This window comes from Dama dama, chromosome 15, assembly GCF_033118175.1.
Source record: "Dama dama isolate Ldn47 chromosome 15, ASM3311817v1, whole genome shotgun sequence".
Classification (NCBI taxonomy): Eukaryota; Metazoa; Chordata; class Mammalia; order Artiodactyla; family Cervidae; genus Dama; species Dama dama.
In genome coordinates, this window is record NC_083695.1 from 28,165,544 (window position 1) to 28,180,648 (window position 15,105).

The 15,105-nt window shown below is 36.7% G+C and overlaps 1 protein-coding gene across 5 annotated transcripts in view; it reads left to right on the plus strand.

Moving 5' to 3' along the window:
* Positions 1-15,105, plus strand: part of TET1 (tet methylcytosine dioxygenase 1) — a 129,828-nt gene that overhangs the window by 89,174 nt on the left and 25,549 nt on the right. For all 5 annotated transcript variants that reach the window (XM_061161666.1, XM_061161668.1, XM_061161670.1 and 2 more), the window contains 2 exons: positions 2,950-3,040; positions 3,585-3,678. In XM_061161666.1, coding sequence (XP_061017649.1) covers positions 2,950-3,040; positions 3,585-3,678 — 185 coding nt within the window. The remainder of the gene's footprint in view (positions 1-2,949; positions 3,041-3,584; positions 3,679-15,105) is intronic.

Genomic DNA, 15,105 nt, shown 5'->3' on the forward strand with positions numbered 1-15,105 from the left:
TTTCATTTTTTTCTTGCCTTAATTGCCTCAAGTCATGATCAAATAAAGTTTGATTTAGATTTTTATATGTGACATTTTGGCCCCATTCATATTCTAGCTAGGATGGACTAAGTAATTCTATACCCATTTTTCTGTGGGACCTTTATTGAGGCGGCTCAGATGAATGGGAAATGCAACTGGTAATTCAGAAACTTTCTTAAGTGGAAAATTTGATTTTGCTCAAGCTAGATGTCTCTCAAGTTGTTTATTGTGCACATCATAAAAATGAATTCCCTTAATACTTTATCACAGTTTATTCTTCCTCTATTCAGAAAAATTTCAACCCTTAGGCCTTTTGTTTAAAAACATGTATTTTTAAATTGTACATTTTAAAACATGTATGCAGAGAACATAAAATATATGTATAACTTAAATAACCATAAGAAAAATATTTGTGTAATTGTTAACCCAATCAAGAAGAAAATGATTCATTAGTACATTCCAGAATGGGTAGTTAAAGGATTGATTGGAAGGATGGAGTAAGTATATCATTCTGATATACTTTTTTAACCACAATAGAAAAAATAGTGAAGTATAACAATTACTTTCAGTTCTTGATTACTCAAAGTGCATTTAATATTCTGAAATGAATCCTTCCATTTTTCTGCCCATCATTCAGCACTGTTTTGACAGCCTACCTCATGCTAGGCACCAAAGATAGGCTCCTCTTAGAATGAAGAGCCTTTTAGAAGGGTCTGACAGTCTGGAGGGGTGACAGTGCTGTCTGAGTGGGGTTGAATTGGGAAAGAGAGATTCTCAGACCGAGGACAGAAGAGTGTAGTAATGATAATGGCTCCAATTCCAGATCTTTTCCTGCAAGTCTCATGACTGCTGCATCCTTGGCTTGTCATATTACAAAAACCCACCAAAGGGAAGGCTCATTATCCCCATTTTACAAGTGAAGAGGTTGAATCAGAGAAGTTCATAGCTAGTAAATGATTAAACTGGAATTTAAAGACAGGTAGTCCCAACTCCAGAGGCTCTATTTGTAACTTCCATCCTCTGTTGCATCAAAATCTGAAAAAGAGACCTTTTTTTCTTTTAAATAAGTCATTAAACATGGAAAAGAAGTCTTTAAAATGCCATAAATTTGTATAGACCTGAGATAGTCTAATTTAACCCTATACATAGTTTTGATAAGACAATCAGCTAGTTTGAAAACTCCTTTTACATACTATCTTGTAACATTGTAAGAATTGAGACAGCCAGGCTTTCAAAGTTTATTCAGTATCTTCCATGGACCTGGAACTGTGTAATGATACACTGTCAGTTACATATTTTCTTATAATTGTTCCATTTGAGATTATTGTGTTCATTGTGTAGAGATGGGAATTTAAAAAGAAAAACAAAAGAGCAGACTCAGAAATCATCCCAAGTGCAGGTAAAGTATCCCAATTATTTCCAAGGGTAAAGGATTTCTAAGCAAGTGTTACATCCTAGCAAAACTAGAGTAGTTAGTGTTCCTCATTTTAGCATTTTAGGTGGGGTAATTCTTTGCCATCTGTGTTATTTGTTATATTTATCATCTGTTGCTTTATCTGTTGTAGGCTGTTTAGTGGCATCCCTGGCCTCTTTCTCACTAGCTAGCAATAACACACACACATACATGCAGACAGTTGTCATAACCCAAAATATTGCTAAATATCCCCTTTGGCAAAACCATCTCTGATTAAGAACCGTTGCTCTAGATTGTTGTGTTGTTTAGTCGCTAAGTCATGTTCAATTCTTTTGCAACCCCATGGACTGGAGCCTATCAGGCTCCTCTTCTTCCCAGGCAAGAATACTGGAGTGGGTTGCTGCTTCCTTATCCAGGGGATCTTTCCGACCCAGGCATCGAACCCAGGTCTCCTGTATAGGCAGGCAGATTCTTTACCACTGAGACACTTGGGAAGTCCTGCTCTAGATCACCAATAAATTAAAAATTATTCACTGCTATCTTGCTTAAGTGGCCACAAAAACAGTCCTATGTTGTATTGGATTTCCAATTAAAATGGTAAGTAATACCCTTTGGTATAAATAGACATGCATTCACCATTGATTCTAGTTAGACATGATTCTCAGAGGTCAAATTGAAAATAACATTTTCTAAGAAGTACTTAATTCATACTCACAAAAACTCAAATGGTACAGAAATATGGTGCAATTATCTTTTTCTAGAGGAAAATGGCTGTTACAGTTTTTCTATTGAATTAATATTATTAGTGATTTTAATTTTTACAAAATTTTTTTGTAAAAAAAATTTTATAAGTTTTACAAAATTTAAGGCTTTAAAACATACTACTTTTGCAGCTTGCTTTTTAACTTGGATTTTTCAATGTCTGTAAATGCTATTGTTTTAATAGCTGTATCATATTCCACTGTATAAATAACCCCAAATTTAAACTATTACTTAATTGAAAGATTCAGTGTTTCTCTCTTTTGGTATTACATATTATTGCAACAACGAAGATTCTTATGTACACATGCATTATAAATAATTATGCATGTGTGTAGTAAAATAAATTAGCAGTGCAATTGTTGGGCTCAATTTTGGGGGGGAGCTCAATTTTAACAGGATTCTGAGGCAAAGCTTTTAAGATGTATTGCTCTAGGAGGACTTAATTTCATACCTCAATTTTTATAGATCTTTTTTAAAAGTAGAAGATCTGAGAATAAATGGTTAACCATAACTTAAAATATGTTTTTCCTCCTCTGATTCTTAGAGAAAGAATGGAATAATTAGGAGCAGAAAAAAGGGATAAAGTTACACTCCAGGGCCCATTGTCCTAGTTTTTAATTACTAAAGCTTACCAAAATCTTGTCAAGATTCATTGTTCTAAATAAAAATATAAAAAAAAGTAAAAATAGCTCTTCCGCGCCCCTATGCAATTCTGTAAAGCTTTGGGTCTAATAATCTTGTTCCTTCCACAGATCGAGTTATACAAAAAGACAAAGGCCCATATTATACACACCTTGGGGCAGGACCAAGTGTTGCTGCTGTCAGGGAAATCATGGAGAATAGGTGAGGAAATATGCTTCCCTGTTAAAATCATTCATTATTGGGGACCTAACTCAATGCAGAGATATGATCTCTGGGAACAAACAGGAGGTGAATGGAAAACCTTCAGGAATATGAGTTGGATGTTTCTTAGGGCCCAGGGAAAGCCCAGTGTCCTGGTGTCCCTGCTGAGTCATTCATCACACGAGCCACTGGAAACTCAATAAAGACCCTCACGAAGCAAGGCTGTCTTTGTTAAATGCAGACATACTTATTTTTATATTATTGTATAATCATAGCAATAGTTAAAATTATCTTTGTCAACACTACATGCACATTGGTTTTGCTTGTCTTGGAGCCAGGCCATTTTTTTAAAAAGAGTGATGCTTAAGGACAAGTAAATAGAACTGGACAACAAAAATATCTGCCACACACAAGTAAATTTTTAACAAAGTTATTATTATGAGGAGTGTTTGATTTTTGTGCTTCTGTAAATCTTTATCTTATGCCCATAAAGATGTTAAAAGTTTATTTCAATGATTTTCCCTTCACTGTGTTTCATACTTAGGTATGGTCAAAAAGGAAATGCAATAAGGATAGAAATAGTAGTGTACACAGGGAAAGAAGGAAAAAGCTCTAATGGGTGTCCAGTTGCTAAGTGGGTAAGTATTTTGTACTTATACACTTTCCGAAATGGATTTATTCTACATACAAACTAAGTCAGTTAATTTTTTCCATGAAAACATGGACTAGGAAAATACCACCTCCCTTATTCCCAGGGAAATAAGGAAGCTGTCTTAGCCTGGGCTTTTTATGTTAATGAACAAAAGGGTATGGCATTCCTAGTCTGTATGTAGTGATCTAGAGTCATCATTCTTACCAGTTTTTTTTTGTTATTGTTGTTACTTTTTAGAGAATGTAGAGTGTGCTTATAATTAGACAGCACAAATAAATAGTAAATAAATATATATGTGTGTGTTTTACTTGCTCAGTTATCTGACTCATTGCAACCCCATGGACTGTAGCCTGCCAGACTTCTCTGTCCATGGAAATCTCCAGGCATGAATTCTGGAATGGGTTGCCGTTCCCTTTTCCAGGGGATCTTCCCAGCCCAGGGACTGAACCCAGGTCTCCTGCATTGCAGGTGGATTCTTTACTATCTGAGCCATCAGGGAAGCCCAAGAACACTGGAGTGGGTAGCCTATCCCTTCTCCAGGGGATCTTCCCAACCCAGGAATCGAACCAGGGTCTCCTGCATTGCAGCCAGATTCTTTACCAGCTGAGCTACTGGGAAAGCCCATTTGTTTCATGGGGCCACCATAATGAAGGTCATGCGATATTGAAGGCAAAATCAAAAATTTTACAACATATTCCCCAAATTATTTGTATAACTACTCTTGAGTTTTCTAAAATTGTGGTGCTATCAGAGGTAAGAACTGGATTTAGCTTCTTTTGGAAATTCTCAGCAGAGAAACAGTGTCATTATTTTCAGGAGGATATTCACATTCATAAGTATGTTGACCAGTTTCTTTGGAAATTTGCACTAAAGGATCATTTGAGATCCTGTCCTATCATTTGTTTATAATGATGACTATCATGATGATAATAAATAATAACAGTAACCACTACCTTTCATTAAATATCAGGCACCATGTTAAGTACTTGACATACATTGCCTCATTAATCCCCACAGAGGGACTCTTAAGATTTTGCAAAAGGAAAAGTCATTATTTTTATGCCCATTTCAGAAGAACAAAAAACATTTAAAAAAAGAGAGAGTTTGAACCTGGCTATTCCTGAAGCAGGATGATTGGCGCACCTTCATCTATTCTAGCATACTGTATGTCTTTGTTTGTTTTGATTTTGGTTTTGATCTGGCATGTGGGATCTTAGTTCCCTGACCAAGGATTGAACCTATGCTCCCTACAGTGGGAACACAGGGAATCCTAATCACTGCACTGCCAGGGAAATCCCTATCTTGGTTATTTTTCAACCAACCTCTGGAAGGTGACAGCAGTGATGGGCATGAACACTAAATGTGTTAGAAAGCTTTGAGTTTCTTCAGTCTATCTGGAACGCATAGTCTTGTCAAAATATCAAGTAATTCTCCATACATATAACACTACCCCAGACAGTGATGTAAATCTTTGTAGCACCCCTGAAGTCTCCCTTTGCCTGCTCCCCATTGGTAACTCCATGTATAATCACTATTTTAACCTCCATGTCTATAAAGATCTTTTAGATAATTTCTATATAATTAGAACCACACAGAATGTACTCTTTTGTATCTGTCTCCTTGCCCTCAGCATCTATAGAACATGGGTTCAATAGTTGGAGATACAGAAATCATGTGAAACTATGAATTGACTTGATAATAGAAGATATGTGTTAGGATGGGGAGAAGACGGGAGCCTGCATCTCTGGTACCAGTAGAACTGCTATACGATCTAGTTTCTTTATCAGGGATTGAACCTGGGCCCCCTGTTTAGGGAGCTTGGAATCAACCTCTGAGCCACCAGGGAAATCCCATTCTCAGGCTTCTTAAACCTGGATTTCTCTAATATAAGAGAATTTTTTTTTTCACTTCTTTAAAACCTATTAGGAAGTTTTCTGTTTTATGCAATAAAAGTGAGTCCCAAATAAGATACCTGCCTTTAATTTGTTCAGTGTGGGTGAATTTGGAAGATAAATAGAAATTTAGGATGATAAAGGTAAGTGAAGGAACTTGTGTTTATTGAGAACTTTTCATTGGCAGGCTCTGGGCTAGATACTGGGGATACGAGTGTGAATTAAAGTTTATCAGTCATTTCATTGTGTAAATGGGAAGAAACTGGCCCTGAGTCATACATATCAGCTATCACAAACACATTTTGGAGTAAAGTTCGCTTAATATAAATTTCTGTAGTAACGTGAATGTTTCCTAGAGTCATCTTGCTTCTCAAGAACTAAAATTTTCTGAAATGCTCCCTAGAAGTGTATGCTTCCCTAGAAGTGTAGAATTTTCCCTAAAGTTTCCTTAATGTTACTGTTTGAGGTGACACTTGCAGCAGGGTGGTGTCCATCCTTGTGAAGTACTGTTTCCCAAGGATCAACTTCTTGTCTTGCTATGTACACTCCTGTCAACTCAGCTGTGAACATTACCTGGTTTCTGTATTTCCACAACATAAACCCAAACAAGTCAATCACCACATGTAAGAGTTTTGGTGAAGATAAACCGAAACACTGTTTAGTGATCTTTATTTTATATTTTATTCACTCTTGAAGAAGTTGTTTCAAAACATTTTAAAGCAAGAAATAATACACATTGTCCATTTTTTTCTATTGGGTTATTTGGCTTCTATTGATTTTTATAGAAGATCCTTTAGAAAAATAATCATTAGTGGTAAGTTGCAAATATGTTTTCTGTTTGCTTTTTTTGTTGTTTTTTAATTTTGGAGATCTTAGTTCTCCGACGAGCGATGAAACTCACACCCCTTTCAGTGGAAGCACAGTCTTAACCACTGAACAGCCAAGGAAGTCCCTCTTTGTCATATGTTTTTAACATTTGATTTTTTAAATGAGATGAAAATTTAAGTTAAATTTTTAATTTGTTTTTATGGCTTTAGTGTATCTTAATTAGAAAAATCTTAACAACTTCTAGCTTATAAATATTTTTCAAATTTTCTTTTTATAATATTTGAATGGTTTCATTTTTCTTTTTTTATTTCATTTTCATACACTTACCTATTTTATTCCTCTTGTATATAAAATGTTAGTCACAGCTTATTTTTTCAACTGACTACCCAGTTAAACAACACTACTTACCTAAATAATTATTCATCTTCTTCCTGTTGATATATTTGTTCATATTTAGGTTTTGTATTCTACCACATTGTTATGTTTCTCCTGCATCATAATCAACTTACTCTGATTATTTGGGTTTAGAAATGTATTTCATATCTGATAGAGTTAATCCTTCAGCAATTTCCTGACTCTTCTTGCCTTGTTTATTTTTCCATATGAATTTATAATCACCAGTGTCTTTGTAAGAATACATTTCTTTTGATATTTTGATTGAAATAATTGGAGAGAGAATTTGGAGAATTTACATTTTTGATGTTTAGTTTCTTATCCTACATGCTATCCTTTTCTGTTTGTTGATGCCTTTCTTGGTCCTTCTGTATTGTTTTTTTCCCATAGTTTACATGCTTCCTGTTTTTCAATTTATTTCTCTTATGTATCTCAGGTGTACAATCATATATCATGACAAATTTATATTCCCCTTTAAAATTTAAACTAGTAAGTTCTTTTTTTCATTTAATACAGTTATTCTAATAAAGTAATTCCAAATTTATAAATTTCTTTAAACATGGTCTACTTATCTTTTTCCTCTCTTTGTAAAGACCTTCCAGAGTTTTCTCTTTAAGGGCCATCAGGGAAGGCCTCTTTGGGAGAGAACTTTTAAGCTGAGAACTGAGTGACAAGAAGGTGCCTTGGATGCAAAGAATATCCCTAAGAGCACAAAGAAGAACATTCCTAGGCAGAGAAAAAGCAAGTACAAAGGTTGAGGAAGAGAGTACATTCTTGAATAATCAGAAATCTAGTGAAGTAAAGGAGGTAGAGAGTGGAAACAAGTGAACGTAAAATGTTGGCAGAAGCAAGAGCCTAAGTGGTTTTATTAGGCCATCATGAGTTTTAGTCCATGAATATGAAATCGTTGAAGTATTTTAACTTGGGATATGTTAAAATCCCTATGACTTCCCCTGTGTTTCAGTGGTAAAGAATCTACCTGCAATGCAGGAGTTGCAGGAGATCTGGGTTTGATCTGTGAGTCGGGAAGATCCCCTGGTGGAGAGCATGGTAACCCAATCCAGTATTCTTTTTTTTTTAACTCTTTATGTATTTATTTGGCCGTACCAAGTCTTAGTTCTCTAATCAGATATCAAACCCGGGACCCCTGATTTGGGAGCACAAGAGTCTTAGCCACTGGTCCACCAGGGAAATTCCCACTCCAGTATTCTTGCCTGCAGAATCGCATGGCCAGAGGAGCCTGGTGGGCTACAGTCCATGGGGTCTCAAAGAGTGGGACACAACTGAATGGACTGAGCATGCGCGCACACACACACACACACACACACACGTTATCTACCTGGTTTATGTTTTACAAAGAGCCATCTGAGGAGAAGGAAATGGCAACCCACTCCAGTATTCTTGCCTGGAGAATCCCATGGACAGAGGAGCCTAGTAGGCTATAGTCTACAAGGTCGCAAAGAGCCAGACACGACTTCACTTTCACTTTTAAGCTTATTGAATTATTATTCTTGATGAGCTCTATTGTTGGTGCTTTACAGATTACTCAGATTTAGTAGCTTTGAACAACAAACATTTATCATCTCATCAATTTTGTGAGTCAGAAATCTGTCTGTGGGTAACTTAGGAGGGTGCTTCCAGAAGAGGTCTTTTCAGAACTTTCTTTTCAGAACTTGACTGGAGAGGGAGTTGCTGGAGTCTACTTCCCATGTCACTTGCAGGAGGCTTTAGTTACTTTTTCTATTTGGATATGTCGGGTCTTAGCTGTGGCACTTGGGATACTCGTTCATGTGGAATATTGCGTTGCAGCACTCGGACTCTAGCTGTGGCATGAGGGCCTAGCTGTCCCACAGCGTGTGGGATCTTAGTTCCCTGACCTCTGATAGAACCCAGGACTCCTGTACTGCAAGGCGGATTCTTTTTTTTTTCCCCACACTTTGAACTTTTTATTTTGTATTGGCATATAGCTGGTTAACCATGTTGTGCTAGTTTGAGGTGAAAGCCAAGGGACTCAACCAACCTATGTGTGTATTCATTCTCCCCCAAACCCCTCTCCCTTCCAGGCTGGCGCGTGACATTGAGCCGAGTTCCATGTGTTATGCAATAGGTGGCTAGAGGATTCTTAACCACTGGATAGCCAGGGACGTCCCAAGACTCACTTTCTTATCATAGGACTTCTTAAGTGTTTTCTCAGTCATAGCAGCTTATTTTTCCCCAGGGTGAATCAATCAAAATATAACAAGGAAGCCACAATGTCATTTATGATATTAACCTCGGAAGTTGCTACATAGCTGACCCTTATTTAGTATAGGAGGCTACTATGCAGGGACAAAAATATTAGGTGGTGGTGATGATTGGGGGCATCTTAGAGACAAGCTATTCATAAAATTCAGTATTTCTTCTTCACTAAAAATATCATTATGCCAAGTGAAAGTGTTAGTCACTCACTTGTGTCTGACTCTTTGCAACCCCATGGACTGCCAGGCTCCTCTGTTCATGGAATTCTCCAGGTAAGAATAGTGGAGTGGGTGACCATTCCCTTCTCCAGGGTATCTTCCCAACCCAGGAATAGAACCCAAGTCTCCCTCATTGCAGGCAGATTCTTTAGCTTCGGAGCTATCAGTATGTTAAAGATACTACATTGACATTGTAACATGTAACTATCTTCCTTAGCTCCAGCTTCTCTAAAGGCAAAAAAAACATTGATTTGTAGATCTTAATTCACAAAATAATGCTGTTAAACATCAACATTGTTCATTATGGAATATGTCGAGAAAAAAGGTCATACAGTTAGAGTTTACCTATAATTATAAATTGACTACTCATCAAGCTACTACCTGGAGAAGGAAATTGCAACCCATTTTCCAGTATTTTGTCTGAAAAATCCCATGGCATGGGAGCCTGGTGAGTTCATAGGGTTGCAAAGAGGACACAACTGAGCAACCGAGCACACAGGCGACTACCTATGTGAAAAATACAACATTGCTCGGTTCTCAGAGACCCTAAGAACCATGTCCCCACCTTATGTATTTCCTTATGGTATGGTTACTGTTTTTTTGTGTTTTGCCCCTACATAATACCTTGCACATTTGTAGAAATAAGTGGTAGGTATTGGTTCCCAATATTTGACACTGATAATTTACATAGGTTTGTTAATCTTTATCTGTTTGATATTTCCAACTCTTACTTGCCTTTGAGTAACAAGGCATGAGGAGAAGGAAATGGTAACCCACTCCAACTCCAGTATTTTTGCCTGGGAAATCCCATGGACAGAGGAACCTGGTAGGCTACAGTCTATGGGATCTCAAGAGTCAGACAAGACGTAGCAACTAAACCACCACCACCAGCAAGGCATGAATGTATACTCATGGCAGCTGGCTTCCCCTTGACTAAATGATCCAAAAGAGCAAGGTTAAGGGTTAAGTGGTAGGATTTTGGATGATTCTTCCTTTCTTTCATCCCTTCTGTAGCGTAACAGTAATTACACTGATAGAATTTTTCGGTTGCATTGCAGAATTTATATATATATATATATATATATATATATATAGTATTGCTTTAAACTTACTTTTCATCTTGCATAGTTTACATTTGTCTGGTATTTGATATTAAAACATTAACCTAAATTAAGCATTTTGTGATTTGATGTATATTTTCTCAAGTGTGTGTGCAGACTTATGTGTGGTAATAGTGGTTTAATTCTTTTTTAGATATTTATTTGTTAATTTTTTATTTGGCTTCACTGATCTTAGTTGCAGCATGTGGGATCTAGTTCCCTGACCAGGGATCCAACCCAGGCCCCCTGCAATGGGAGCATAGAGTTTTAGCCACTGAACCACCAGGGAAGACCCTAGCGGTTGAATTCTATCCTACTTTTATCATGCTGCACTTGCTTTCTTTTCTTGAAGGGAGTTGTTAGGGTTAGGTCATACACAGGAAGCCTAACAACATATTCTAACTGGGCAGCAGAACTTTCTAAGCCAGTCTCACTGTGTTTTGCCTTTGTTCTTAAAACAGTTTTAATCTTTTCTTCAAAATCTTTCTTCTTTACCAGGTGGTCTTTAACACTTCCCATAATTGTAAATTTTTGACAGACATTTCTAACTCTTCCTGTCTTTTGTGTTTTGGCAGGGAGTAGTTATATCTTGTTATTCAGTAGATTTTGATGGAAAGGGCCATATAGTTTCTTCAATACACTAAGCTCTGTTAACTCCCTTTACTATAGATGACTCCAATGCTGAGAAATTCACACCAGGCCCAAGTTCATGGGTTACCCTACCTAGGATTGTTATTAGTCAGTAGAGCAGGTGTGACAATGTGTACAACTGAATGTTTTGTTGCCTACTTGAGTGTGAAGTGACCAGAGTTTTTAGGGTGTCTTGTAAATGATGCTGATGTATCTAAAGGTTTTAAAACCATCTTGCCTTGATTTATACACATATCTTCAAAGACTTGCCATTTAATGAATTCCTTTCTTCCAAGATTTTGACTCTTACCTGCCTTGAATGTCTTCAAGCTGCACTATAGTGCCCAGATTAGGCACTCTATGTGTATTACCATGTCAGAACAATAAACGGGCAGTAATGGGCTGGCTAATTGTCTGCAAAATCTTGCTAATGTGAAAAAACCATTTAATACTTCAGTGATTAAAATTGGGCAAAAACCAGAGAGGCTGGTACTGACTAACCTTTTCACTGTTCTTTTTTTGTTATAAAACATTTTTCTTCATTACTGTTTACCAATGTACCATTAGAACTACTTTAATGTTTGCTTACTTGCTTATAGTAAGATCAAATTGCCAATGTCCGTTGGATCAAAGAAAAAGCAAGAGAGTTCCAGAAAAACATCTACTTCTGCTTTATTGACTACACCAAAGCCTTTGACTATGTGTATCACAACATACTGTGGAAAATTCTTAAAGAGATGGGAATATCAGACCACCTTACCTGCCTGCTGAGAAAGCTGTATGCAGGTCAAGAAACAACAGTTAGAATCAGACCTGAAACAACGGACTGGTTCAAAATTGGGGAAGGAGTTCATCAAGGCTGTTTATTGTCACCCTGCTTATTTAATTTATATGCAGAGTACATCATTCAAAATGCCTGGCTAAATGAAGCACAAGCTAGAATCAAGATTGCTGGGAGACATATCAATAACCTCAGATATGCAGATGACACCTCCTTTATGGCAGAAAGCAAAGAAGTAAAGAGCCTCTTGATGAAAGTGAAAGAGGAGAGTGAAAAAGTTGGCTTAAAACTCAACATTCAGAAAATGAAAATCATGTCATCTGGTCCCATCACTTCATGGCAAATAGATGGGGAAACAATGGAAACAGTGACTGATTTTATTTTGGGGGGCTCCAAAATCACTGCAGATGGTGAATGTAGCCATGAAATTAAAAGATGGTTGCTCCTTGGAAGAAAAGCTATGACCAACCTAGACAGCATATTAAAAAGCAGAGACATTACTTTGGCAACAATGTCCATCTAGTCAAAGCTATGGTTTTTCCAATAGTCATGTATGGATGTGATAGTTGGACTGTAAAGCAAGCTGAGCACCAAAGAATTGATGCTTTTGAACTGTGGTGTTGGAGAAGACTCTTGAGAGTCCTTTGGACTACAAGGAGACCAAACCAGTCAATCCTAAAGGAAATCAGTCCTGAATATTCACTGGAAGAACTGATGCTGAAGCTGAAACTGCAAAACTTTGGCCACCTGATGCGAAGAACTGACTCATTGGAAAAAGACCCTGATGCTGGGAAAGATTAAAGGCGGGAGGAGAAGGGGACGACAGAGGATGAGATGGTTGGATGGCATCACTGACTTGATGGACATGAGTTTGAGCATGCTCTGGGAGTTGGTGATGAACAGAGAAGGCTGTCGTGCTGCAGTCCATGAGGTCGCAAAGAGTGGGACACAACTGAGTGACTGAACTGAACTGACTTGCTTATAGTGTTCATTTTTTAAGGAAAGTTTTTATTGAACTATAAAATACACAAAGAAAACTACACAAATCATATAAGTGTGCAGGCCAATGAAGTTTTACAAAGTCAAACCATCCAGATTAAGAAATAAAGCATCACACCAACCCCAGAACACCCCTCATGCATCCAATCACCACCACCCCTCCAAAAATGGGGTTGAAGTTCATTAGCTATAATATATAGGACATACTTTAATTTTTTTTTTTTTTTTTAATTTTTTTATTTTGTGTTGGGGCTTCCCTGGTAGCTCAGACTTTAAAGAATCTGCCTGTAGTGCAAGAGACCCGGTTTCAATCCCTGGGTCGGGAAGATCCCTGGGAGAAGGGAATGGCAACCCACTCCAGTATTCTTGTCTGGAGAATGCCATGGACAGAGGAGCCTGGTGGGCTGCAGTCCATGGGGTCGCAAAGAGTAGAAAACAGCTGAGCAACTAAGCATAGCACATAGCCAATTTACAATGTTGTGGTAGTTTTAGGTGAACAGCAAAGGGAAGGAAGCGGAGAAAGATTTAAATGATCTTAACCCATGGACATTTTGGGTTTTGAGAGGTAGTGGTGGCCTCCATCATTTTGTATTGAAAATTTAATTTTCTCTCATGGTTACAGATAAACTCAAAAAATGATTGATCTCTCTTGGGTAATGTAAGCCACACTTGACATAAATGTTGCTCCTAGCTTTAACTATAGTTTATTCTTCTGCACAGCGTGGATTTTTGTTGGAGCTAATGCAGGAACCTAGTTACCTTCGCATTTTTATTGCTAAGGTTAATATTACAAGGACTGTTTAATTCCTTTTTTTTAAATTTTAAAATAAAAATAGGGGGACATATGTATTCTTATCACTGATTCACATTACTGTAAGCTGGAAGCCAACACAATATTGTAAGGCAATTATCCTCCAATTAAAATTTTTAAAAAATTTAAAAAGAACAGTAAAATAAAAGTAAAATTAAATTCAATGTTAATTTGTATCCATGTAGAAAATTAAAACTCCATATTAAATTAAATTTCAAAACAATTTAAAATTTTAAAACACATCTTATTTTTCCCCTTCAGAGATAATGATTTTTATCAATTTTGAGTATACCCAAATGAAGAGTTAGCATGTTAAAAATTGGGTACCTGCTGAAGCATGTTAAGCAGAGAGTGAAGTCAATATATTAATAATTCTACAACTTCCTAAATTTCAAGAATGTTTAATTAAGTGAACATAGGGTTTTTTGTTTTTTTTTTTTAGCAGAAACTACTCATGAGATTTTGCTTCTCTGCATACTGAAATTGAATATATAGCTCAATTCTTCAGGAGTGGTTTGAATGCACTATTAGAAATTATTTTTTTAAAAAGGCATCAAAGAACTAGTTTAATGTAAGAAAACATTGTTGGAAATGGATAAATTTTTTCCAATTTTTTTTTTGTGTGTGTGTAATAAAATTTTATTAAAGTATAAAGGAGATAGAGAAAGCTTCTGACATAGACATCAGAAGGGGGTGGAAAGAGTACCCCCTTGCTAGTGTTAGCAATGGAGTTATATAGTCCAATGAATCCAAAGAATGTCTGGAGGTCGTAAAGACCTCACCAGACCTACGCCCATAGTTTACATTTCAAGTGTTATATTTACATTAAAAAATTTTTTTGATTGGAGGATAATTGTTACACAAGGTTGTGTTGGTTTCCACCATCACCAAATTCTTAATTCATGGTAAAGAATAAATCTTTTTCTTATTTTTTAAAGATTTAAATAGAAAAAATATATTAATCTAGTGGTGAAAATCTATTTTGTCATTGTTAACTAGCAATTAAAAATAACTACCTTGATTAAATTCACATTTTTAACTAGTAAAATTAGGTTTCTTCATATATTTATTAGCCACTTTTATTTCTTCTATTAATTCACTATTTTTTTTTTTCATTCATTTTATTAGTTGGAGGCTAATTACAATATTGTAGTGGTTTTTGCCATACATTAACATGAATCAGCCATGGATTTACATGTGTTCCCCAACCCGATCCCCCCACCTCCCTCTGCATCCCATCCCTCTGGGTCTTCCCAGTGCACCAGCCCTGAGCATTTGTCTCATGCATCCAACCTGGGCTGGTGATCTGTTTCACCCTTGATAATATACATGTTTTGATGCTGTTCTCTTGAAACATCCCACCCTCGCCTTCTCCCACAGAGTCCAAAAGTCTGTTCTGTACATCTATGTCTCTTTTTCTGTTTTGCATATAGGGTTATCGTTACCATCTTTCTAAATTCCATATATATGCGTTAGTATACTGTATTGATCTTTATCTTTCTGGCTTACTTCACTCTGTATAA